General features: G+C 37.8%; 2 protein-coding genes across 3 annotated transcripts; both read left to right on the forward strand.

Moving 5' to 3' along the window:
• The first annotated feature begins 1,637 nt into the window (after positions 1–1,637).
• Positions 1,638–15,097, forward strand: LOC122082551 (ATP-dependent DNA helicase Q-like 5). Of its 2 annotated transcripts, XM_042650196.1 has the most exons (19): positions 1,638–2,897; positions 2,989–3,042; positions 3,297–3,409; positions 3,585–3,797; positions 3,907–3,985; positions 6,618–6,671; positions 6,786–6,860; positions 7,027–7,080; positions 7,475–7,519; positions 7,622–7,716; positions 7,869–7,998; positions 8,914–9,012; positions 9,331–9,386; positions 9,468–9,570; positions 12,382–12,510; positions 13,545–13,723; positions 14,265–14,289; positions 14,380–14,495; positions 14,809–15,097. In XM_042650196.1, the coding sequence occupies exons 1-19, from the start codon at positions 1,722–1,724 to the stop codon at positions 14,894–14,896; spliced, it is 2,883 nt and encodes a 960-aa protein (XP_042506130.1). In that variant the 5' UTR covers positions 1,638–1,721; the 3' UTR covers positions 14,897–15,097. The 2 variants fall into 2 exon arrangements, with proteins under 2 accessions (XP_042506130.1, XP_042506131.1); XM_042650197.1 differs by lacking the exon at positions 7,027–7,080.
• A 5,395-nt stretch (positions 15,098–20,492) lies between these two features.
• Positions 20,493–22,331, forward strand: LOC122082552 (uncharacterized membrane protein YuiD-like). The gene is made up of 2 exons (XM_042650198.1): positions 20,493–21,107; positions 21,697–22,331. Exons 1-2 carry the CDS (start codon positions 20,944–20,946, stop codon positions 21,857–21,859), a joined length of 327 nt encoding a protein of 108 aa, XP_042506132.1. The 5' UTR covers positions 20,493–20,943; the 3' UTR covers positions 21,860–22,331.
• Positions 22,332–22,349: the final 18 nt, after the last annotated feature.

Raw genomic sequence — 22,349 nt, forward strand, 5'->3', positions numbered from 1 at the left:
TTGCTCATTATAAATTGATGGAAAAAACTGTACCAAAATGACCAAAACCACAAATGTACCTATTCAAGCTAAACCACGTTGAAGCTCTTAGGCTGCATTTGGTAGTCATTTAGTTATAGAAACGACGTTTCATATAAAAAACATAATTTTCAGTTTATTTGTCAAAATGTTGTTAAAAAAAAAAAAAGGAAAATGGCGTGGTAACTTGTTTCATAAAATGATTACCCTTTTTGTTCTTTTTTTTTTTTTGTTCGTATTTGGAATGAGATTGTAATAACGGGACAATGTTTTGTCATTCCATCATTTTACGTGTATATATATATATATATATACATTTTTCGTTAAAAAAAAAATAAACGAAAAAACAACAAATTGACACCAAGCTCTTTATTCCATTTTTTTTTTTTGTTTGTATAGAATGAAGAAACATCATATACGTGTTTTTGGATGACTACCAAACGCAATATTAATCAATTTTTTATTTCTTTCTTTCTTTCTTCTTCTTCTCTCTCTCTCTTTTTTTTTTTTTTTTAATTAGTGTATTCTTTGTTACTTGGGTTTATGGACACAATGTCAATTTTATCTGTGACCCGTTTTGTTGAATAGTGTGTATTCGTTTAAATCAATTTGTGTTACAGTTGTGTATAGTCTTAATCGTTAACTTGAAGTCCTTTTAATGAATATTGTGTAAGAACAACTTCATTTTTATTTATTTTTTGTTTTTTTTCTTTTCTCTTTGACCAGAGAATTCCAACCACCACTTATAAATCTGATCTCTAACACCAACTATAGTCCAAAATTCCTAGTGTGGCTATAGAAACCGCTAACCTTCCAACAAGAAATTAGTTAACTTCATCTTTATCAAAAAATAAAAAATAGCTAACTTAATAGTTGAATGTGTATTGCTTTTAATCATAAGGGTGTAAAATATATTTCATATTAAAAGATGCCATGGACCCTTATATAGTTGTATACTTTGTGATTTGGTTATAAAGTTTAAAGTGAGGGATAAGCACATTGTTCGTTAGCTTTGGCATAAAAACGTGCAAGAGAGGGAGAAAAAGATCTAGAAAAACAAAGGGTCCTGTATCATTAATGGGAGGAAGAATGAAGAAACCAAGAGGCAGTGTGGTGCACGTTTTTCTTTAAAGTTTATGGGTCATCGGTTACAATTGCATTATCGGATAATTTATGTTATGTGCAATTTTTCCTGAAATTAAATTAAAATGTATAAAAGTAATTTAATAATAATATTTACTTTTACCGTTTGTTTAACATAAATTCCGTTCAATTCTCTTTTCCTTCACTCCATAATGTAGATAGGGCACTAGGTATTGCAAAATATCCAATCACCATCTTTTTTTTTTTTTTTTCTTTCTTATAAATTAAAATGGTTTTTCGGCAAAGAGTACTCTTCAATAAAAAAAGAATGATTAACCGAGCTTAAGTTTTAATTCATGTACACGTACAATACTTGCTTAACACTTCTATGCAAAATAAGGGTATTTATGTCAACAAATAGATCATGTATTAGAGAACCAGCCTATCGGGTGAGCCGGACTCTAGCCATGGTCCAACAATTCCCGAAAAGAAAAAAAAGGTTGAAGTTCTTAAACATTTTGGCGGGAAAAGTGAACTTTGGTTCTTCCTTCGGGGCCTCAGGCATTCCTCACAAACAAGGTCTACCTTCTACCTTACAACGGAGTATTCATCCATCATCCATGGACACCGATTCAGATTCCGATGGCTCTCACGTTTCTGCAACTCCACCCAGAGACCCAACGCCTCCACAGCATCCTCCTCCTCCTCCCATTCCTTTTTCTTCCAAAAAAGTTAGGGTTGAAGTTACGGCTTCGTCCCGATCAAACAACACATCAAAACGGAAGCTCGCTTCAAAGCAAAAGCCTCTCCAATCCAAAACAGAGATCAAAGTTAAACCCTCCGCAGAGGATCCACCACCATATCCTCTCCCATTAGCTGATTTCTCGATCCTTCCCGGTTCATCGATTAAAATCCATAATCGAAGCCACGGGGTCTCAACGCATTCTTCTGTGGAAAACCTTCTGCAGGGCTGTTTACCCTCCAAATTCGCCTCGTTCTCGAAGATACGGCGGTCCTTCATCGCCACAGAATCGACTGAGGAAAATACGATGCACCATTCTCCGTCAGTACCACAGCCTGAGTCTACCGGCGGTAGTGATCGTGTGGAGAGTGAGGGGACTTTAGCTGGTTCCGTTTCTACGGAGGCCAGTAGTAGAGCTGCTCATGTCAGTACTCCCAACAAATCTCAGGTGAAGCTTCCTAATTTGATACGTCACAATGCACATCAGTTGCCTGCTAAACGGCCGAAACCTACAAGTGAAGGAAATTTTGTTAGGTTAAACATTAATGGGTATGGACGCAAGTTCACAAACAAGTGGGCAAAAAAACGGACTTCCTCTTCATCCCGTTTCAGGAAATCTTATCGGAGAAAAGCAAAATCGAAGACAGAAGGTGAAGCTGATAAGGATGGTTGTGATGAAGATGGTTTAGTCTCGGACGTCCCACAGCAGCAGGAGCAGTGCAAAAATCATAAATTTAGTCATGAATCAATCCAACAAGCTATCTCGGATGCTCGCGAAGAACCGTCTGATGAGAACCTAATGAAGCTGCTGAAATTGACCCATGGCTATGAGTCTTTCCGTGAGGGACAGCTGGGGGCTATCAAGCAGGTGGTTGCAGGTCGATCAGTGATGCTGGTTCTCCCAACTGGTTTCGGAAAGTCATTGTGTTATCAGTTGCCTGCGCTGATTTTACCTGGAATAACTCTGGTTGTGAGTCCCCTGGTGGCTTTGATGGTTGATCAACTAAGGCAGCTACCCCCAATGATTCCGGGTGCTCTTCTTTGTAGCAATCAGGTGTTTGATGGTTCCATGTTCCATCTCTATTACTTTAGCTCGGTGTTATATATAGGTGTACTAATTCGTTCTTGCTATGTGCTTCTTTCAGACAAGTGAAGAGGTTTCTATAACACTTCAACAGCTTCGGGAAGGAGCAATTAAGGTTGTCTCAGGCAAAAATCAAGCTGACAGATATGCCATACGCTTGGGTATCAAAAATATTAAAAGCAGAGAATGTGATGATGATTCCTAAGCTATAAAATAGATAATTTTGAAAACCATGTCTATTTATTGAAAAAAGAAATGTTTATCAAAACTTAAATTATATCCAATTTGATTTTATTCAGATTGTTTTCAACCTTTTGCAACCATAGTAAAACGCTGATAAGCTGGTGCTACTTGTTTTTAAAATTTCAGGTTCTTTTTGTCTCGCCCGAGAGGTTTTTAAATACAGAATTCATGTCCATGTTTGAGGCTACTCCGCCTATATCACTTGTAGTGATTGACGAAGCTCACTGTGTTTCCGAGTGGTGAGTGGTTACACACTTGACCCTTCTTCATGTATCCTTGATATGTAAAATTTGCAGGAGCATTTGGAGCTTGGAGTCTCTGAAGGTTTCCTTTTTTTTTTTTGTTTCCTTTCTTGTTTCTTTCCTTTGGTCAAAGTTTTCTCTGCCAATTTTCAGAATCTGAATTTTTTAACAGGTCTCATAATTTTCGGCCTTCCTATTTGAGGCTGAAGGCATCATTACTTCGAGCCAAGCTCAATGTTGACTGCATTCTTGCAATGACTGCAACAGCGACAATCAAAACTTTGCATGTGGTTATGCGTTCTCTGGAGATTCCTGCAACAAATCTCATTCAGATATCTCATATAAGGGAAAATTTACAGCTGTCTGTAACATTGAGTGATAATAGGCAAGCATTTATTTTCATTGGATTTTGGTAACTTATTCCAATCAGTCGAATTATCACAATTCATGGCCCATTCAGCTGACAATATGTATCATTCAATTGAATTTTGTAGATTGAAAGATTTGTTGGTGTTGATGAAGTCTTCTCTTCTGGCAGAAGTTCGAAGCATTATTATTTACTGTAAATTTCAGGTATGCCTGCATTTAACATTCCCTTGGGACCTGTTTGTTTGACGTTAAATAATTTACAGGTTTTGGTAAGGATTAAGAAGGGGGAAAATATTTTACTGAAATGCAATACAAAAATTTAGAAAACAGCTTCTATTTTAATTTTAAGATGTTTTCCAAAGAAGTGGTGATATCTTGACCATTGATACATTTGGCGCACATGGAGGATTCCAACCGTATTAATTTCATTATTTCCCTCATTCAACCATGCCAAAACGTGCATCCTTGTCACGTCCAACCACAAATTGACAAATGGCAGAAATATGAAATAACATTTGTGATATTAAGAAATTTCTATGAAAATATTTATGGGGAAGCCAACAGGGCCTTGCATGTGAGTGTAACTTCTAATCATAGACTGATTTGATTTCATTCATGAAAGAAACCCACCCCCCCAAAAAAAAATGACGGTTGATTTAATATTTACAATGCTGAGTTATAATCTTTCTTAAGCACTAGGTTTGCATTCCAAATACTTGAAAGGGATCATTTTTTAACTTGCCTTTTGTACACCGAAAGCAATGGTCTTGCATTATCAAGATTTCATGGAGTAAGATGATGCTGCCTCCATTTCTTGCCCTTGTATTACAATAAGTTTCCTCAAGTGCAACTATATGCTGAACAATGTTCAACTAAATTAACACTCTTAAAACTGATGCTATGCCCATGCAAATATACCAATGTAAGGGCTGCTCTTTTGTTTCTAGTAGGCTTAAACACCTGATGTTTGTCTCTTCATTTTTGTTTTCTTCTATCAATCTTTTTGAGCATTCCTAATCTTGCTGGATAAACAATTAAAATAGAATGAAGAAGACATTTTGATGTCATATATATTTTTCATGCTATTGATTATATGTTTTTGAGTTCTTGCAATTGTCCTAGATAACCAAGTGTTACAACTACTTATCCTAAAAGCTTGAGTTGTTAGGGGCAATGACGACCCCCCACACCTATAGGCTTGTACACACGGCCTTGCACGTGACACACTCATGCGGAAACACCATTATGTGGCACCTAGAGGAGAAAGTGTTAGGGAACCCAATTGCAGTTTCCAAATCGAACACTCGATCTCCATGCTTTGATTGCATGTTGAGCATCAAACAGTATTGGCATTAGGGAGGGGAATCAGTAGAGCTAAAGACTACCCTGGGCTAGATAAGTTGATGATTTCACGAAGTCCCTTGGGCTGCAAGAGTGAAGGTAGGGAGGGTAACCATTTGTTTTGGCTTCTGACCCATTATCTGGGAGATCTCCTTCCTGGTCAGAGGCAACTAGGCACAACTATTCTGCTTAAATTTAGCTGAGGGAGATAGGGTTCATATTGGTCTACTTGAGTCAGCTATCGTTGCTTTCCTCCGGGAATGCTATAGATTGGTAATGTGGTATGGAAAGTGGAGGCCTTCGAGGTAATTATTCAAAATCTTGGTAGCTGAGTTGGCAAGGGACCTTTGCCTCAGGAAGCGTGTGGTTTTGAGTTCAGCTCCTCTTACTTCCTTGGGGCCACTCACACGGGGGTGTTTAGTGCTCTTTACTGCTTTCAGTGAAAGTTGAATGGTTTTCATTCAACCCCGGTATGACTCGGTTCATGCTGTTGTAGGGTCAGTATGGACCCGTGGGACTAGTCAGGCAAAAGGCTTGGATACCTGTCATTTGAAAAAAAAAAGAAAAAAAAGAAAAAAAGAAAATGAAAATGAAAATCTTGGTTATAGGTGAGGGGTAAAGGAAACAACAATATCTATCAACACCAAGGTTTGAATGCTGGTGCATAATTGGGAGCCTCGTGTCCACTTGATGAACTTGTTTTGAGACCAGTTTTTGAGGTCGCTTGGACCTCGTTATATAGAGTTAACAGTCTGCTTGACAAATGATGGGCTTGACCCAGTAGGTGCTAAATCAGATGAGGTCCATGTTGTACCTCCTTGTTTTCAAAGAATAATATGTGGCCATTTTTCGATTGCTAAGGGTGCAAAAAGGGAAATTAAGGAGGCCCAGACCCTGTAAGTGTTCTGGTTAACAGAAAAGGGAAAGGAAGCAAGACTGGAACCATAACCTGCTGGCTAACATTTCTGTGTTGCCAGTCTCTAATATTTTAAAATAAAGAGCAACCCAGTGCACGAGGTTCCCGCTACTGCAGGGTCTCTAATATTAAAATATTTATACTAAATATAATTTCTGTTTATTTAAGTTCACAAAATAGTAGACATGAAATTCTCTTCTATAAAATGTTGGCATTGCACATACCCAACTTTGATTCCACAAGCTTAGGCATTTTCCCCCCTCTTGGCAGCTTGCATAAATCCAAATTTATGTGTTTGTTTTGTCGTGGTGTGTTGTGCAAGTCAAACCAATCATGGCATGCTCTCCTAATTTCCTTGAAGGTTGTCAATGTCTTTAGTATTGGGAAGTGACACCACCTTTTCTTTCATGTAACTCGAATCATAAAACTAGAAAGGGGTAAGAACAGAAGAATGTTGAGTGCTTCCTTGTGGTTTGGAGGTTGTTTCCATTATCTATCTTTTGAACTCTGGATAATCTTATATTTTTCCCTTCGGCCTTTCTTTCTTTGACTTACTTCTCTAGGCATATTCTTTTGCAGTCTGAAACTGATTTACTTGGCAAATACCTTTGTGATAACACCATTTCTGCAAAGGTCAGTATTTTATTTTTAAAAGCTTTATGGCATAAAATTGATAGTGTACTTTTTCTTAGATGCCCAGCATTTTTGTGTTGGGAAGTAACATGATGGTTACTGATTACTTTATAGAGCTATCACAGTGGCATCCCAGCGAAGGTTAGAAGCCGTACTCAGGAGCTGTTTTGTTCCAACAAAATAAGAGTGGTAAGAATAGTATTCTGCAGTCAGTTGGAAGAACTGTTGGTTCCATATATTGTTGATAATTTTATGTGTGAATTTGTTCAGGTTGTTTCATAATTAATGAGATGACATTTCACGTTGCTTATCCAAGCAGTTACCTTTTTTTTTTTTTTCCTTAAATGTGCATCAGGTTGTGGCAACTGTGGCATTTGGCATGGGGCTTAACAAGAGTGATGTTGGAGCTGTATGAACAAATTATGCTTCTACTCCAAATCTCTCCTTTTTTTTTTAAATCAACTGATAAGTACAATCTGATATCGATTAAGTGGATCATAAAGACCACTTACAAACAAATATGGTGAAGAGGTAATGTCCAGCAGACCTCACATAGATGACCTCATGGGATCTGTTTCTTGGGAGATTTTCCCTACATTCAATGGGTGCCACCTGGTTGATATCCTCCCGGAAACATTGAGCCTGTGCATAATTTGAATAATCTCGAATTCATTTTCCTTTGTGGTGTATGTTGAAATATGGTTAACACTGCAAATAGGTCTGGAAATGTGCATTATATGGGTAATAACATTATCTCTATGACAAAGTAATTCCGCTACTTCCAACTGTGGTTTTTCCTACAGGTTATTAATTACAGCTTGCCAGAAAGCTTGGAAGAATATGTTCAGGTGATTATTGTATTAACCTCCTACATTGGATGTATGAACAAAAATGTGCTTTCAGTGGCTGTGGGCATATGATACTAATAAGTGAATTATATAATTATGTAGGAGACAGGGCGTGCTGGACGGGATGGGAGGTTGTCTTACTGTCATCTTCTTTTTGACGAGTCAACTTATTTCAAGCTTCGTAGTCTTCTATACAGGTGCTAATATTTCCCCCGTTTCTTTGGTAGTTCTTTTGTCTTTTGTTTTTCTATTTGTAATTTCTTCTACACACTTCTTTTGTCGCATATTTATTTATAAATTTGTTAGCACAAAAATAATTTGCAATCTGCTTACTGTAATATGCTGTCAGTGATGGAGTAGATGAGTACGCTGTAAACAGACTTCTGGGTCAGATTTTCAGCAATGACATGAATTCACATGGGAAAATATGCTCCTTAGTCAAAGAAACAGCATCTCGGAAACTTGATATGAAAGAAGAGGTCTTTTCTTTTACTCTATCCTTACATTAACATGTCGATGCCTCGAATAAGCTTTGAAGCAGAATGTGTTTGAACCAGCGAGAGTATGGATGGTGGCAATAAGCTTTTTTTCGTATAGATATGAATTTGTAAATTCTATATTTGAATTTTCTCGTTGGGCTTGAGCAATAACGTAATTTTGTTTGATTGGCAAAAAACCAATCCCATACTCGGTTATGAAAACATTGACAGAAATAATAGCCATGAATAATTAGTTGCAAATAGATTGAATGAAGTATGTGACCTTGATATTTCACATAGATTGGAGAAGCCCGAGCCTGTATTGTTTGAATGCCCTCAAACTGCAAACCTTGAATTAGAGAAGATGAAGAAAGATACCAAATAATCATGGTCTATCCAGGCTTGCTGTTGTACTTGGTGACTAACACGTGCACATCTTTATTTTCAACTGTGGAGGCTATATTGGTCTCAGCCTCTGTGAAGAGGTTGGTTGGTCTGAAGGTAGAACTCCAAGTGTTACTCACTAGGAGCGTGGCCCTTGACTTATAAACACTTCTGATAAGATTGTTCAACCTTCAGATACTTCTGCCCTAGTGTAATAACTGAGTGACTTGGACTTATGCTTTTAATTCAACTATCCTGGACAATTTAGTAATGCCAGTCTAGAAGAAGGGGTCTGATTTCTGATGACAAAGTTGGTATTTGTTTTGTCGTAGTTGCAAAATGTTTAAAATATCTTTTTTCCTGTGTCAGGGGAATGATCTCCTTTTGTAACTAATCAGTACCTTTCTGCACAATTCTTGCAGATTTATGATTTCAATAAATACCATCTCTTAACCATTTGACATTATATGCTTCTTTTAGGTTGGCAGATGTTGACATTTTGAAAAAATTATGTTGTGTAACTGCTGGCAGGTTATACTCACGGTTCTAACATACCTGGAAGTGGGGGAAATGCAGCACATACGCCTACTTCCACAGCTGAATGTAGCTTGCAGCTTGTATTTTCATAAGGTTGGTGGAAAATTCTATTTGCAAATTTGTTCTGAGGTGTAAAAAAATATGGCTACCTAGGGATTTGTGGTTCCTGTTAGTGGCATAAGTCAAAGGCATGGCCATAGATTATATGGACAATGATCATGTTAATCTGCTTTTTATCTAAAATCAGCTAATCAAATTCTCTCATACCAGTGATTGTAGGTCTTATCTCCTGTTCTTTTACTAGTTAAAACTGATTGATGCTTGCTAAACCTTTTTTAACTATGAGTTTGATTCCCTGGTCTGGATTTTTTTCTGTTGGTGAACTAAGTCTTGGAATTTGCAATACTGTAGACTTCCCCAGAGTTGCTTGCTGGAAAGGATATTTTAGTTGCTACAATTCTAAAAAAGTGAGTTGTCTATATAATATAAATTTTGATAATCATTTAAATGCTTTGGGTCTTGGAGTTCTTTACTAATTAAATCTTCAGGTCTGAAATAAAACAAGGGAACTACACTTTTGATATACCAAGTGTGGCAAATAGCATTGGCATTACCGCCGTTGACGTATCAAATTGGTTGCAGAACTTAAAGGTATGGACAGTGTAAATCTGAATTGTCAACTAGATTTCTTTATTCTAAGTACTTGATTCTTACTAAAAGCATCTTGCATATATGTTGACACTAACACATCCACATGCACTATATGGTCAGAAAAGAAACTTATATAAGAAATCAGATTAAATTAAAGAAGTGTACCAAGGTGCCAAAAAGGCCAAAAAGAGCGAAGTAAAATATCTTAAGTCAAAATAGAATAGAATGTATCAGATCACCTCAAATACAAAATTTGGGAGTGGCCACTTTGTTTTTCTAAATCATCGAAACATCCATAAGAATGAACTGTTGAGGATAGATGCTTAGGATCAAGCTTCACAATGAGAATGATCTGTTGATGATAGATGCTTTGGATCAAGCTCTGCAATGAGATGATTTAGCTTGCTTGGTCCTCTATCCAAGAAGCAGTGAAACAGTTGAATGGTAATCTTGCAAAGTAGTTAGAAATCAAGGATGTAGAAGAACTGAAAATGTTAGATCCCAGAAGGCACGCTTTCTAACAGACACTATGAGTTTATCTTTTAGTGGGCGAGCCTGTGGCACAATGATTAAGTTGCAATATTGTAACATGCATGGTTTAAGATCTCGCTCTCACTCTTGCCCCCTATCTCGCTAATCCAAAAAAGAGAGATCTCGCCAGATCTCTCCGAGATCATGTATTTTTCGCGGTCAACTTGGTGGTTGGTCTCAGTGGTCGGTCTTTGTAGTCTATGAAACTAGGTATTTATCCTATTTTAGTACTTCTAAAGACAATGGAAACATCAGTTTTCTAAAAACCAAACTTAAAATGGTACTATGACTTCGTACCCTATGTAAGTAGTCTCCGGCTCTCCGGACCCTAGGCTAGTATGCTCTATTCCACAATCCACATTCCACAACCAACACATGACACACCATAATCTTAATAATTTAAAAGACATCATAGATAATTACTTAATTAACAATTAACATTGGTGACTGATGAGTCACATTAATATACATTTGAAAATTTGATGACATAAGTTAGGAATGGAGATCCTCAAGCAAAAGCACCAAAATTCTTGGCCCTTAGTGTGTTTTCTTCAAAAAAGTAGAGAGAGGTGAGATCTCGCCAGATTGGGCAAGATTTTGGCGAGATTTGGCGAGATTTAGCAAGATCTTGTCGTTTTTACACCTTGCCTATGGTCTCGTCTCTCTAATTTTAAAAAAAGGAGATCTCAGCGAGATCTCGCCGAGATCTTGAACCATGGAAACATGTTGGTCACAGGTTCAAAACTTGGAAACAACCTCTTCTGCGAAGCAGGGGGTAAGGCTGCATACACTTGCCCCTCCCAGACCTTGCAGCAGTGGAAGCCTCGTGCATTGGTTTGCTTTATATACTGTGAGCTTATCTTTTCTTTTTAGATAGGACTACGGTTTTAGAAATTGGTATTGGTATCAAGATCCAATCCGGATCGCCCCATATCGGTCTGGATCGGATAGAAACATTTTTTTTAACCTTTTTACTCTTGGTCTATACTAATCCACCAATGCGGATTTTTCAGTGTGCTTTCAGCTAAAAGAAGTCTTTTTCAAAGCAACATGAGGGTACCACACATGTATTATATAGGAACTTATTAACTCCATCAGCATTTTCCACATCTGGAAAACAGGTCCTTTTTTACACTTGTCAGAGAAAATGTGGATTAGGCCATGTAAAGAATTCATCTCTAGATTCGTCTCTAGGGCCGAAACCCTTGCCATTATCCCCGACAAATTTCTCTGAAAGCTCATGATCGCATCACTGTTCACTCTCAACTGAATCGTCTTATCCCAATTAATGGGATCAGCTACACGAATCCTGTTTGGTCATTCCACTCTATTAAACTCTGCTGGTGCTTTTGTGCTGCCAGCCCTAAGGCCAGTTGGCTGCCAGCATTTAGAAACCTGCAGCCAATCCTTTTATCATGGATACTGAATATTGCTATTTCTGACAGATAATGCTCCGTTAATTCAACAGTCCTTTGTCAGGATGTTAGAACCTGAAATATGAGCGAGGAAGGATGAGCCCAACCACCTCTATAGTTATTTATTTTGGGTAGAACCGCCTCTATAGTAATGAAAGTGAATTCATGAAGTTACAAGAAACTTTGAATCATCTTTCTTTGATTCAACTTCTGAGTCCTGATTCATTACCATGGCATAGGATGGGCCTTACATGTTATCACGAATCCTTTGTTTTTTCGTTTCTATTCACTCGGATCTCTTCTGTTTCATCTATTTTGTTCGGATTTTCCTTTTCTTCCGAACAAAGGAAGGGAAGGGTCTTCTTTGGTAGATCCCTCTTGTTCCTGTTTAGTCCCCTTCGTTTCGGTAGTTCTTTCCATTTCTACATCCGTTTCTTCCTCACTTTGCCCCCTTTCGTATGAACAGATTGAGGATTGGGAACTACCCGGGGAGGAGTTAGGAACAGGAACAAGGAGAAGCGAGAACCACTTAAATGGAGGATTCGATTGTATTTCATTGCTGGGGTTTCTTTCCCCAACCCTGCCAGTGTTGCTAATGCTTGCCGATAAATTTTATGTTGGCAACAGCAATATCTCTGCAGTTATCATCATCATTGTTCATTGGGAAAATAATATGTTGGCATGAGCACAACGTGACAGTTACTTTATTTCATATTTTGAGCTAATATCATATTTTGTGTTCATTTATTTGTCGATTTGCATTTGTGAATTTCTTACTGTGGTTAAAAGCTATATAATGCTATATTCCGTTTGTTACTTACATGCGTGAATTTAGTGTTTTCTCTTTTTTGTGGTGCAAATTCAGTTGAAGGGAGAAATAACATATGAGGTGAAGGAACCGGGCTTTTGTTATACAATTGTAAAAAGGCCAGAAGATTTTTGCTCTCTTGCTACACATGTCACTAGATGGTTATCTGAGGTCGAAAACTGTAAGGTAATCTACGTAATTTTCTTAATTTAAAACTGTTATCAGTACTAGAATTTAAATAGAAAAAAAAAATGTTAACAACGAATAGATATATTTCAGTGATCTGGGCATTGGATCTGCTCTTATAAGATTAAATCAATATTGTCTTTATTGTCCAAAGTGTAGTTCAAAGATATTAATCAAATAGTATGCATAAAATGCATTGAGGTATGATCTACTGAAAGTGCAGGTATGTGTCTGCTGAAAATCACACTTGTTATTTTCTAACACCAGAAGAAAATATGGCAAACTTTGAATTTAGCTATAGTTTTAAATAGGCCCCTTCTTGGCTGCAGAATAATACAATCACCAGATTTTTCCACCAAAGGCACACCTTCCTTTATTCTATGTAATTTCATTTGTAATTTAATTATTCGTTGCTCAGCTCCTCAGAAGTCTGGTGGTTATGGCTGAATCAAAATGAATTTCTTCTGTACATTCTTCAAGACATTAGACTGATAAATTGATGGATGGATAAAGTTATACATATCTGTAGTATAGTGTCTGAGGGACATATTATCTCTGAGCACCTATCTCTGTCATGAAGCACTGTTTCCCCTCTCCAGGCGAAGCAAAGGAGGCAAAAACATGGCCCCTATCTGTGCTCCACAGAAGCTGCAAAAGGCTGCATGCAGAAAATTCAAGGAAAAAAGGATCCTCCAGACTGTATGCATGTATACTAGCCAAACTCAAACCACCAAGTTCTCAACAGTTAACTCTGTCCCCAACACCCCCTCCCCCAATAAAACAAAGAAAAAGAACAGAAAAGGACTGTTTAGCTCCATCAGCCACCCTGTTATGAGGCTTAGCATAGCTGCAAAATACTGCTGTTCTGTTGTATTAGACGCAGATGTACCATAAAACAGCTACTGGCACTAACTGATTGGAATATCAAATATTATGACTATGTTTTCGATATTTTCATTTTTATTGTCCCTTCTTTTTGGAACTTTATCTGCTTAGTGGATTTACAAATTATTGGCCGTCTGCTTCTGAAACAGGTGCAGAAATTAGTTGCAATGTTTAATGCTGCAACCTTTGCTGCAAAAGCATGTTCAAAAATGGATGGTTGTTCTGGTAGCCAGCATACGCAATGCCTTCAGAAGAAAATTTTGGATTATTTCACCGGAGATGAGAACGTCCCTTGTTATGAATTCCCAACTAAGATGGGCCATAGCAGGTTGGAAATAATTCTTTAATGTTCCCTTTTGAAGAAAATAGATGGAAGAGAGAGGAAGCTCTCTGAACTCCAAGGATGCAAAATTAAACTGAATACTAGGGATAGGTGGGGTTGGAAAAGGAGAAAACCTAGAACCCAGCTTGCCAAGTTGTTTCTAGGTTTTCTGTCATAAACTGCAACTTGCTTGAAACCTGGGCCAGGCATTCCCTGTCCAAACCACCCCCCAAAAGCTATTACAAAAGGACCCTGCTTATCTTACAGAAATCCTATCAGATTCACATTCAATTTAATTTTAGGATCAGACTTGGGTTTGGTAGTTACCAAACCAGTCCGAATTTGATCGGGGAAATGTTCTCTGTGCCAAAGAAGGGTGAAAAACCGCCCATGGAGGAACCTTTGTCCAATGAAAAAAGTAGGAGTTTATTGGTTTTTTTTTTTGGATCTAGGAGTTCTTGTGGTGACACCTACATGTGATCTGTATTTTTGAATCATATGATCGCCATCTTCCTTTTTTACTGATGACTTTCATTGGCATATCCAGCCCATTTTTGCAGGCAGATATAAAGGTGAGCTTTTAAACTCTAGCTTTAAATTTTAGCCATGGCATTTTTTGGGAAATTCAATGGGATATTATTTACGGGCTTACTGTGAAACAGGTGTTTTTGCAAAGTAATTCACATGTTAAGTTCACCCCAAGAGCAGTTGCAAGGATAATGCATGGCATCGGAAGCCCAGCTTATCCTCCTACAATTTGGTCCAAGACTCATTTCTGGTATCTTCGAACTAAACTAATTTTCATTCAGATTCCTGGTGAACCATTCTGTTTATAGAAAGTAGGTTCAGTTAATTATTGGCAACTGTATGGAGATGGAAAAAAGACCCAATGAACTTCTAAAAAAAAATCACCACAATTTTCTTTCCATTCACTTTCCATGAATCTAGAAGTCAAAAATCACGCTGGATGGTACTGGAACATGTCAGTTTAGGTCTTTGTTTTAAGGTGAACATATCGAAGAATTGGTTTGTCCTAACAAGTGTATTGGTAGGTCTCCTCCTAAGCTAATTATGTTTCTTCTGGTTGACAGGGGAAGGTATTCACGGATAGACTTCCCTGTTGTAATGCAAGCGGCAATGACAGAACTCATGAAATCTGCTGGAAAGGAAGTATCATAACTGGAATTACATGATTTGTCATCTCTTGTCGGAACATGTATAGCCCTCTGAGGTTATTCTTGTAACATTAAATATAGTTCTTTTTAAAGATTAATGATTGTGATGAGCAGCAGTTAGCCATGTAAATGTAAATCAATGCCTTCGAATAAAATGTTTGGTTCCTTCAAGATGATTGAAATAAACCAATGCCTTCAAATCTAATGTTTGGTTCCTTCAAGATTGAAATTCTAGTCCCACAAGCATGAGCAAGTTTAGCATGATGTCTCTAATGTACTTTCTCATGGACCATGGTCTATGATGAAGTCTCTAATGTATTTTCTCATGGACCATGGTCTATGATGAATTTTCTAAGAAGGTTTCTGTAGCTTTTACTTTTGGAGGCAAAGCTAAATGAAGCCATGGGTTTTGAAGTTCTTCAAGGTGTAGGGATGATGCAATCTATGATCAGGCCATAGCTACTGTCATGGTCAACCACCCCAAAATATGCATCTATTGGGGGGAGGAACCATTCCACTATATATGCCCAAGACCTTCCCCAATTGACGATGTGGGATTGTTCGGAGGGTACTTGGAGGACTTTGGGGTTGTGGCAATCTCTTCCACTCATTACTTTGTGCCCTCGCTAGGGAGATCCACCCACATCCTCATATCTATGGGTTTAACTCTGATACCAATATTATGATTTGACACTCAGGCCTATCCACCCCAAAACATACATCAATTAGGAGAAACCGTTCCACTTTATATGCTCAATACCTTCCTTTGTGATGGTACTGTGTTATGCCAGTTATAATAAGTATCATGCCCTCATAGACAGTGGGCCTTGCATTAGTAAATCAGTGGTCTACCATTTGGTAAGTCACACAATGAAATAATTTTGTGGATGGTTGGGTCATAAGGTTTTTTATTCACATGTTAAGTTTCATTAATATTTCAAAAACGCGAAACCAGTGATCAAATTGGATTTAAGAACCCTAGATTCAGCATTGGTTTTGAAAATTCAGCGTTTCTAGGGTTTGTTGGAATGAATCGGTCATATTAGATTGGTCGCGACGAAAATTAAGGGTGCATGAAAAATAATGGATAGTTTAGTTGACAAGTATCAAGAAGCATGGCATACATGAGATGTATTGGATCACCATTTCAGACCATTCTCTAGATATTCGAGGATTGAAAGTACTAGATCACTCTTCCACATAGCTAAAAAATAGGTGACATGTTTTAAAAAGATCTCTTAATGGGTCAATCCAGAAAAAGTTTTGCTTGGAAGAATGAAAAATCAACTTGAAGAAGAGACGTGCACTGATGGAGGTAACGTACTCTGGGAATGGTGCAACTAATGGAATAATTTCATTTTTGCAACAAATGAGAAGGAAAAGGCATATGAAAACAAAAGCAATTGAAGCTTCGAGATTGAAAAGAAAGGGTAATCATTTGCTATTCATGAATTCATAATTTTTTTTTTTGGACAAAATTTGCGCTATGATGAACACTGCCACTAACCATCAAATATACAAGCCTTTATTTAAAAAAAAAAAAAATCGTTATATATATATGAGAAAGTGGTTTCTGTGGGAGAATATGGCACTTGTGCTCAGACATATAAGGAGACAAAATGATGGATCCGGCTCTTCACCTGAACGCTCATTGTCTAGTTCAACCCATAGCTATCTGGGGCGATCGACAAGTGTCCAAGCGGCAATCCGACGGCTGTGCTTCTACCGACTAAAACATAAACATCGTGTCGAGAGCCATTGGATCACCGCTTGAACATGTGTCGACTGTGCAGATAGCTATGGGTAAGCCCCAGGTGATCAATGCTCAAGAGAAGATCCCAATTCCGAAATGACTGCCCCACCCCCTTTAAAATGCAAAATAACTTTCTTTTTTCGCGCTTTCTAGGATACTCTCATTGATTCTTGTACACATAGAAGCCACACTCACTCATAGGGAGCACTTCCCATGTTACAAATATGGAAAAATGATATACACACCAGCGATTGAGATGTTAGTATCAACTGCTAATCAAAATCAACAATGATCATTACCGTTATGTAACGATCAGTATGTTCAAAGGTTGTTTTTTTTTTTTTTTTTGTTTGTTTGTCAAAAGACAGTATTTTTGTACTCGTAACCGAACCATGGTACAACTTTTTGATTGTACATGCCCTCTGTTACTATCTCTTTCTGTTTTTTCTCCTCCATAATCATGTGAGTTTATTGCATATGAATAATGAAATGGTCATTCTCTTGTCTTGACATTAGAGATGCCAAAGCATGCACGCAACGTGTAGATCCGTTCCCCAACAAATAATTATTAATAAAAAAAAAACAATGTTGAAGGGAGGGGAGCACAAGTTGGACCTTTTTTTTTTTTNTCCCACAAGCATGAGCAAGTTTAGCATGATGTCTCTAATGTACTTTCTCATGGACCATGGTCTATGATGAAGTCTCTAATGTATTTTCTCATGGACCATGGTCTATGATGAATTTTCCAAGCAGGTTTCTGTAGCTTTTACTTTTGGAGGCAAAGCTAAATGAAGCCATGGGTTTTGAAGTTCTTCAAGGTGTAGGGATGATGCAATCTATGCTCAGGCCATAGCATACTGTCATGGTCAACCACCCCAAAATATGCATCAATTGGGGGGAGGAACCATTCCACTATATATGCCCAAGACAGTCCCCAATTGATGATGTGGGATTGTTCGGAGGGTACTTGGAGGACTTTGGGGTTGTGGCAATCTCTTCCACTCATTACTTTGTGCCCTCGCTAGGGATATCCACCCACATACTCATATCTATGGGTTTAACTCTGATACCAATATTATGATTTGACACTTTGGCCTATCCACCCCAAAACATACATCAATTAGGAGAAACCATTCCACTTTATATGCTCAATACCTTCCTTTGTGATGGTACTGTGTTATGCCAGTTATAATAAGTATCATGCCCTCATAGACAGTGGGCCTTGCATTAGTAAATCAGTGGTTTCCCATTTGGTAAGTCACACGATGAAATAATTTTGTGGATGGGTGGGTCATAAGGTTTTTTACTCACATGTTAAGTTTCATTAATATTTCAAAAACACGAAATCAGTGATCAAATTGGACTTAAGAACCCTAGATTCAGCATTTGTTTTGAAAATTCAGCGTTTCTAGGGCTTGTTGGAATGAATCGGTCATATCAGATTGGTCACGACGAAAATTAAGGCTGCATGAAAAATAATGGATAGTTTAGTTGACAAGTATCAAGAAGCATGGCATACATGAGATGTATTGGATCGCCATTTCAGACCATTCTAGATATTCGAGGATTGAAAGTCCTAGATCACTCTTCCACATAGCTAAAAAATAGGTGAGATGTTTTAAAAACATCTCTTAATGGGTCAATCTAGAAAAAGTTTTGCTTGGAAGAATGAAAAATCAACTTGAAGAAGAGACGTGCACTGATGGAGGTAACGTACTCTGGGGGAATGGTGCAACTAATGGAATAATTTCATTTTTGCAACAAATGAGAAGGAAAAGGCATATGAAAACAAAAGCAATTGAAGCTTCGAGATTGAAAAGAAAGGGTTATCATTTGCTATTCATGAATTCATAATTTTTTTTTTGGGGACAAAATTTGCACTATGATGAACACTACCACTAACCATTAAATATACAAGTTTATAAGTTTATTTAAAAAAAAAAATCTTTATATATACATGAGAAAGTGGTTTCTGTGGGGGAATATGGCACTTGTGCTCAAACATATAAGGATGAAAATCCTCCGTTTTTCTCATCCCTGTTTATCCTTGTTTTGCTACCTGCAGAACATGACACGTGGATAATTTTAACATCAACGGTTAAGGTTGGGTGAGGATTATTACATCCGGCATGTTGGTCTTAAAGTTGTCCACGTGTCGTGTTCTGGAGATAGCAAAACAAGGAAAAACAGGGATGAGAAAAACAGAGATTTTTTTTCCAACATATAAGGGGACAAAATGATGAATCCGGCTCTTCACCTGAACGCTTATTGTCTAGTTCAACCCATAGCTATCTGGGGCGATCGACAAGTGTCCAAGCGGCGATCCGATGGTTGTGCTTCTATCGACTAAAACATAGGCGTCATGTCGAGAGCCGTTGAATCACCGCTTGAACATGTGTCGATTGTGCAGATAGCTATGGGTAAGCCCTAGGTGATCAATGCTCAAGAGAAGATCCTAATCCCAAAATGACTGCCCCACCCCCTTTCAAATGCAAAATAACTTCCTTTTTTCGAACTTTCTAGGACACTCTCATTGATTCTTGTACACACATAGAAGCCACACTCACTCATAGGGAGCACTTCCCATATTACAAATATGGAAAAATGATATACACACCAGCGATTGAGATGTTAGTATCAACTGCTTATCAAAATCAACAATGATCATTACCGTTATGTAACGATCAGTATGTTCAAAGGTTGGTTTTTTCTTTTTTTTGTTTGTTTGTCAAAAGACAGTATTTTTGTACTCGTAACCGAACCATGGTACAACTTTTTGATTGTACCTCTGTTACCATCTCTTTCTGTTTTTTCTCCTCCGTAATCATGTGAGTTTATTGCATATGAATAATGCAATGGTCATTCTCTTGACATTAGAGATGCCAAAGCACGCAAGCAACGTGTAGATCCGTTCCCCAACAAATAATTATTAAAAAAAAAAACAATGTTGAACGGAGGGGAGCACAAGTTGGACTTTTTTTTTGTGTGTAAATCAACCGATTTGGATCGGAATTTGCCGTGACCGATGTGATCAATCCTGATTCTAAATGTTCTGATCCGACTGATTCTTAAGATTTTTTTTGGGAAAAATTACATGATTATTCATTTTTGGGTTTCACTTTACAAAATTACAAAAAAAAAAGTTTTGGTTCAAAAATACCCAAAATTAGGCTTGGGTTTACAAAACTATCCACTCAAAATTTCAGTTAATAAAAATACTCAAAATCAGGTTTGGGTTTACAAAACTACCCAAAATAGTGAGTCTTCATCTTCCACATATAATCGTGTATTTTTTTATTACTAAAACTTTGTGTGGGTAGTTTTGTAAATTCAAACTCAATTTTGAGTATTTTTGTTAACTTAAACTTTAAGTGGATAATTTTGTACAGGAAAATCTAATTTTAGGTATTTTTGTTAATTGAAACTTTTGGTGAATAATTTTGTAAAGGGAAACTCATAAGTGGGTAATCAAGTAATTTTCCCTTTTTTTTTCTATCATCAGGCCAATTCTAAGGTTTTGAAATCTATTTGGATCCGATTCCATTCCCCGATTCGGATATTCATGATCTTTCCTGCCGCATATTCCTGATGACCCTTAATTCCTGAAGACCCTTAACTAAGCAGATGAAGCATATTCCAGATTTAAAAGCGTTCAACGGTCCGAGTCACCCAACCGTCCCCTTCAGGTAACCACCCCACCTTATCTCATACCATCCATTGGGGTGGTCCCTACACCCATGGACGGTGTCAGATGGGGGGTGGGGTGGTTTCTATTGAGGGGATCCGGATTCCGGACTATATGACACACACAGAGAGACACGAGAAGAACGTCATAGGGACGTGAGGCCAACGAAAGAGAATCCGCTCATTGCTACAAGCTCCCCGTGCGCTCACCAGAGCAAATCTCTTCCCCCGAAGACCTCGTAGATCAGTTTGAGAAATAGTCTTTTCTCTCCTCTCTCTTCTCTCTCTCCTGCCTCTACCGTCATCTTCTTCTTCCTTCTCCTGCCGCTGCTGCTTTTGCTTTTTCTTTGTTCCTCTCTCTCTCTTTCGATCTTTTGCCTCGACTTGTAAAGAAAGAAGAGGGAAAGAGAAAGAGAAAGAGATGGATAGAGAGAGGGAGAGAGAGGGAGAGAGAGTGATTGATTTGAAATCGTGAAAGAAATTTGAATTTCGTCGATAGGGACGGGAAGATCGCTCATTCGAGCTGAATTTCTGATTGCTGATTGCTCATATATATATATATTGAGAGATTGACGGGAGGAGCCTGTTTGTGAGGAGGAGGAAGAAGAACAAGGATGAGAGACGTAGCGGATTTGTCAGCGTCCTTGATCCAAAGATCTATCCTGACATATTCATCTTCTTCGTCTTCTTCGTCTTCATCAATTTTTGATAACTTTCCTCTCATTGCTGCTCTGATCGCTTTCGCTCTCGCACAATCCGGAAAATTATTGACTACCTGGTACACTCCTTTATTCCTTTCAATTTTTTATTGTAACGCTTAATCTTTGAAGAAAATTTGAGAGAATTCGGTTATGTTACTGTTTCTATTGCCCTGTTAGATGAGCTTGTGCTTTCAAAGAACTAACTACTTCTACTTTAATGGACAATACTTATTGATTATCTCTATTTCTCCCTTTGTCTCTTTTTAACTATTGTTGTTTTCCTCTACCTATCCATCACTTTGTAATGCTCTGTTGATTCAATGTTTTCACAGAATGAAAGTAATGTAGCATTTTTCAACAAAATCTGCTGTTGGAATTCGATCAATGCTCAGAATGCGGGCTCGAATGGGGGTGGGGGTTGGGGGTGGGGGGAGGGGGAGGGAGATAGATGCCTTGCTCAATTTGTCTATCATTTTCTACTTTGTTATTCTTATACTCTGGTGTGGTAATATTAGGCTAACATTTGTACATGATGTGATATGTGTTGTCTTCTATTGCATTGGTTGCAATATTCTAACTAGCTCTACTAAGCCTTGTCAGATCAATGTAATTTTGTGATCAAATAAAAAAATTCTCCTGAGAGTTACAAATTTCATAGATTTGCAGGTACAAGGAAAGACGATGGGATGCTAAACAACTCATTAGCTCTGGTGGGATGCCGTCATCTCATTCTGCCACAGTTACTGCTCTTGCTACAGCTATTGGATTCCATGATGGCTTTGGAGGATCACTGTTTGCTACTGCAATTATCTTAGCTTTTGTTGTATGATCCGTAACTGTCTATTGTCGTTAGCTTTTGATAGAATAATTTCATTATAAGGAGCAGACCCCACAAAATATATGCATATTGACTATGATCCCTTGCTCTACAATGTGGTGAAATTTTAAATTTCAGAAACTATATATCATTTACCCCATTTGATGTCCGTATGTTAGTAATGGCAATGATTCATTTAATTTATCTATGCTTCATGAATGTTCTTCTGAATTATGAGTTACTCTTCTTAGCATCTTTGGTTGAAATTATGTGTTGTCACTAAATTTAAGAACTTCGTACTGGGTACCCCATCATGTTCTTGCACCTCGTTTTGGTTGTTTATGCAATTGACAGGCAATCTTCAATTTCCTTTTTGGTTACTTGTTGGGTAGTTGTGCATTTAAAAAACTTAATGCTCATGGGATCATCAATGATTCATGACCATAACTTGCTTATTGGTATTTAGCCCGTTTGGCTTCTGCTTTGAGTTCCCCCCCCCCCC

This window comes from Macadamia integrifolia, chromosome 6 (genome assembly GCF_013358625.1).
Source record: "Macadamia integrifolia cultivar HAES 741 chromosome 6, SCU_Mint_v3, whole genome shotgun sequence".
In the NCBI taxonomy this organism is placed as follows: domain Eukaryota; kingdom Viridiplantae; phylum Streptophyta; class Magnoliopsida; order Proteales; family Proteaceae; genus Macadamia; species Macadamia integrifolia.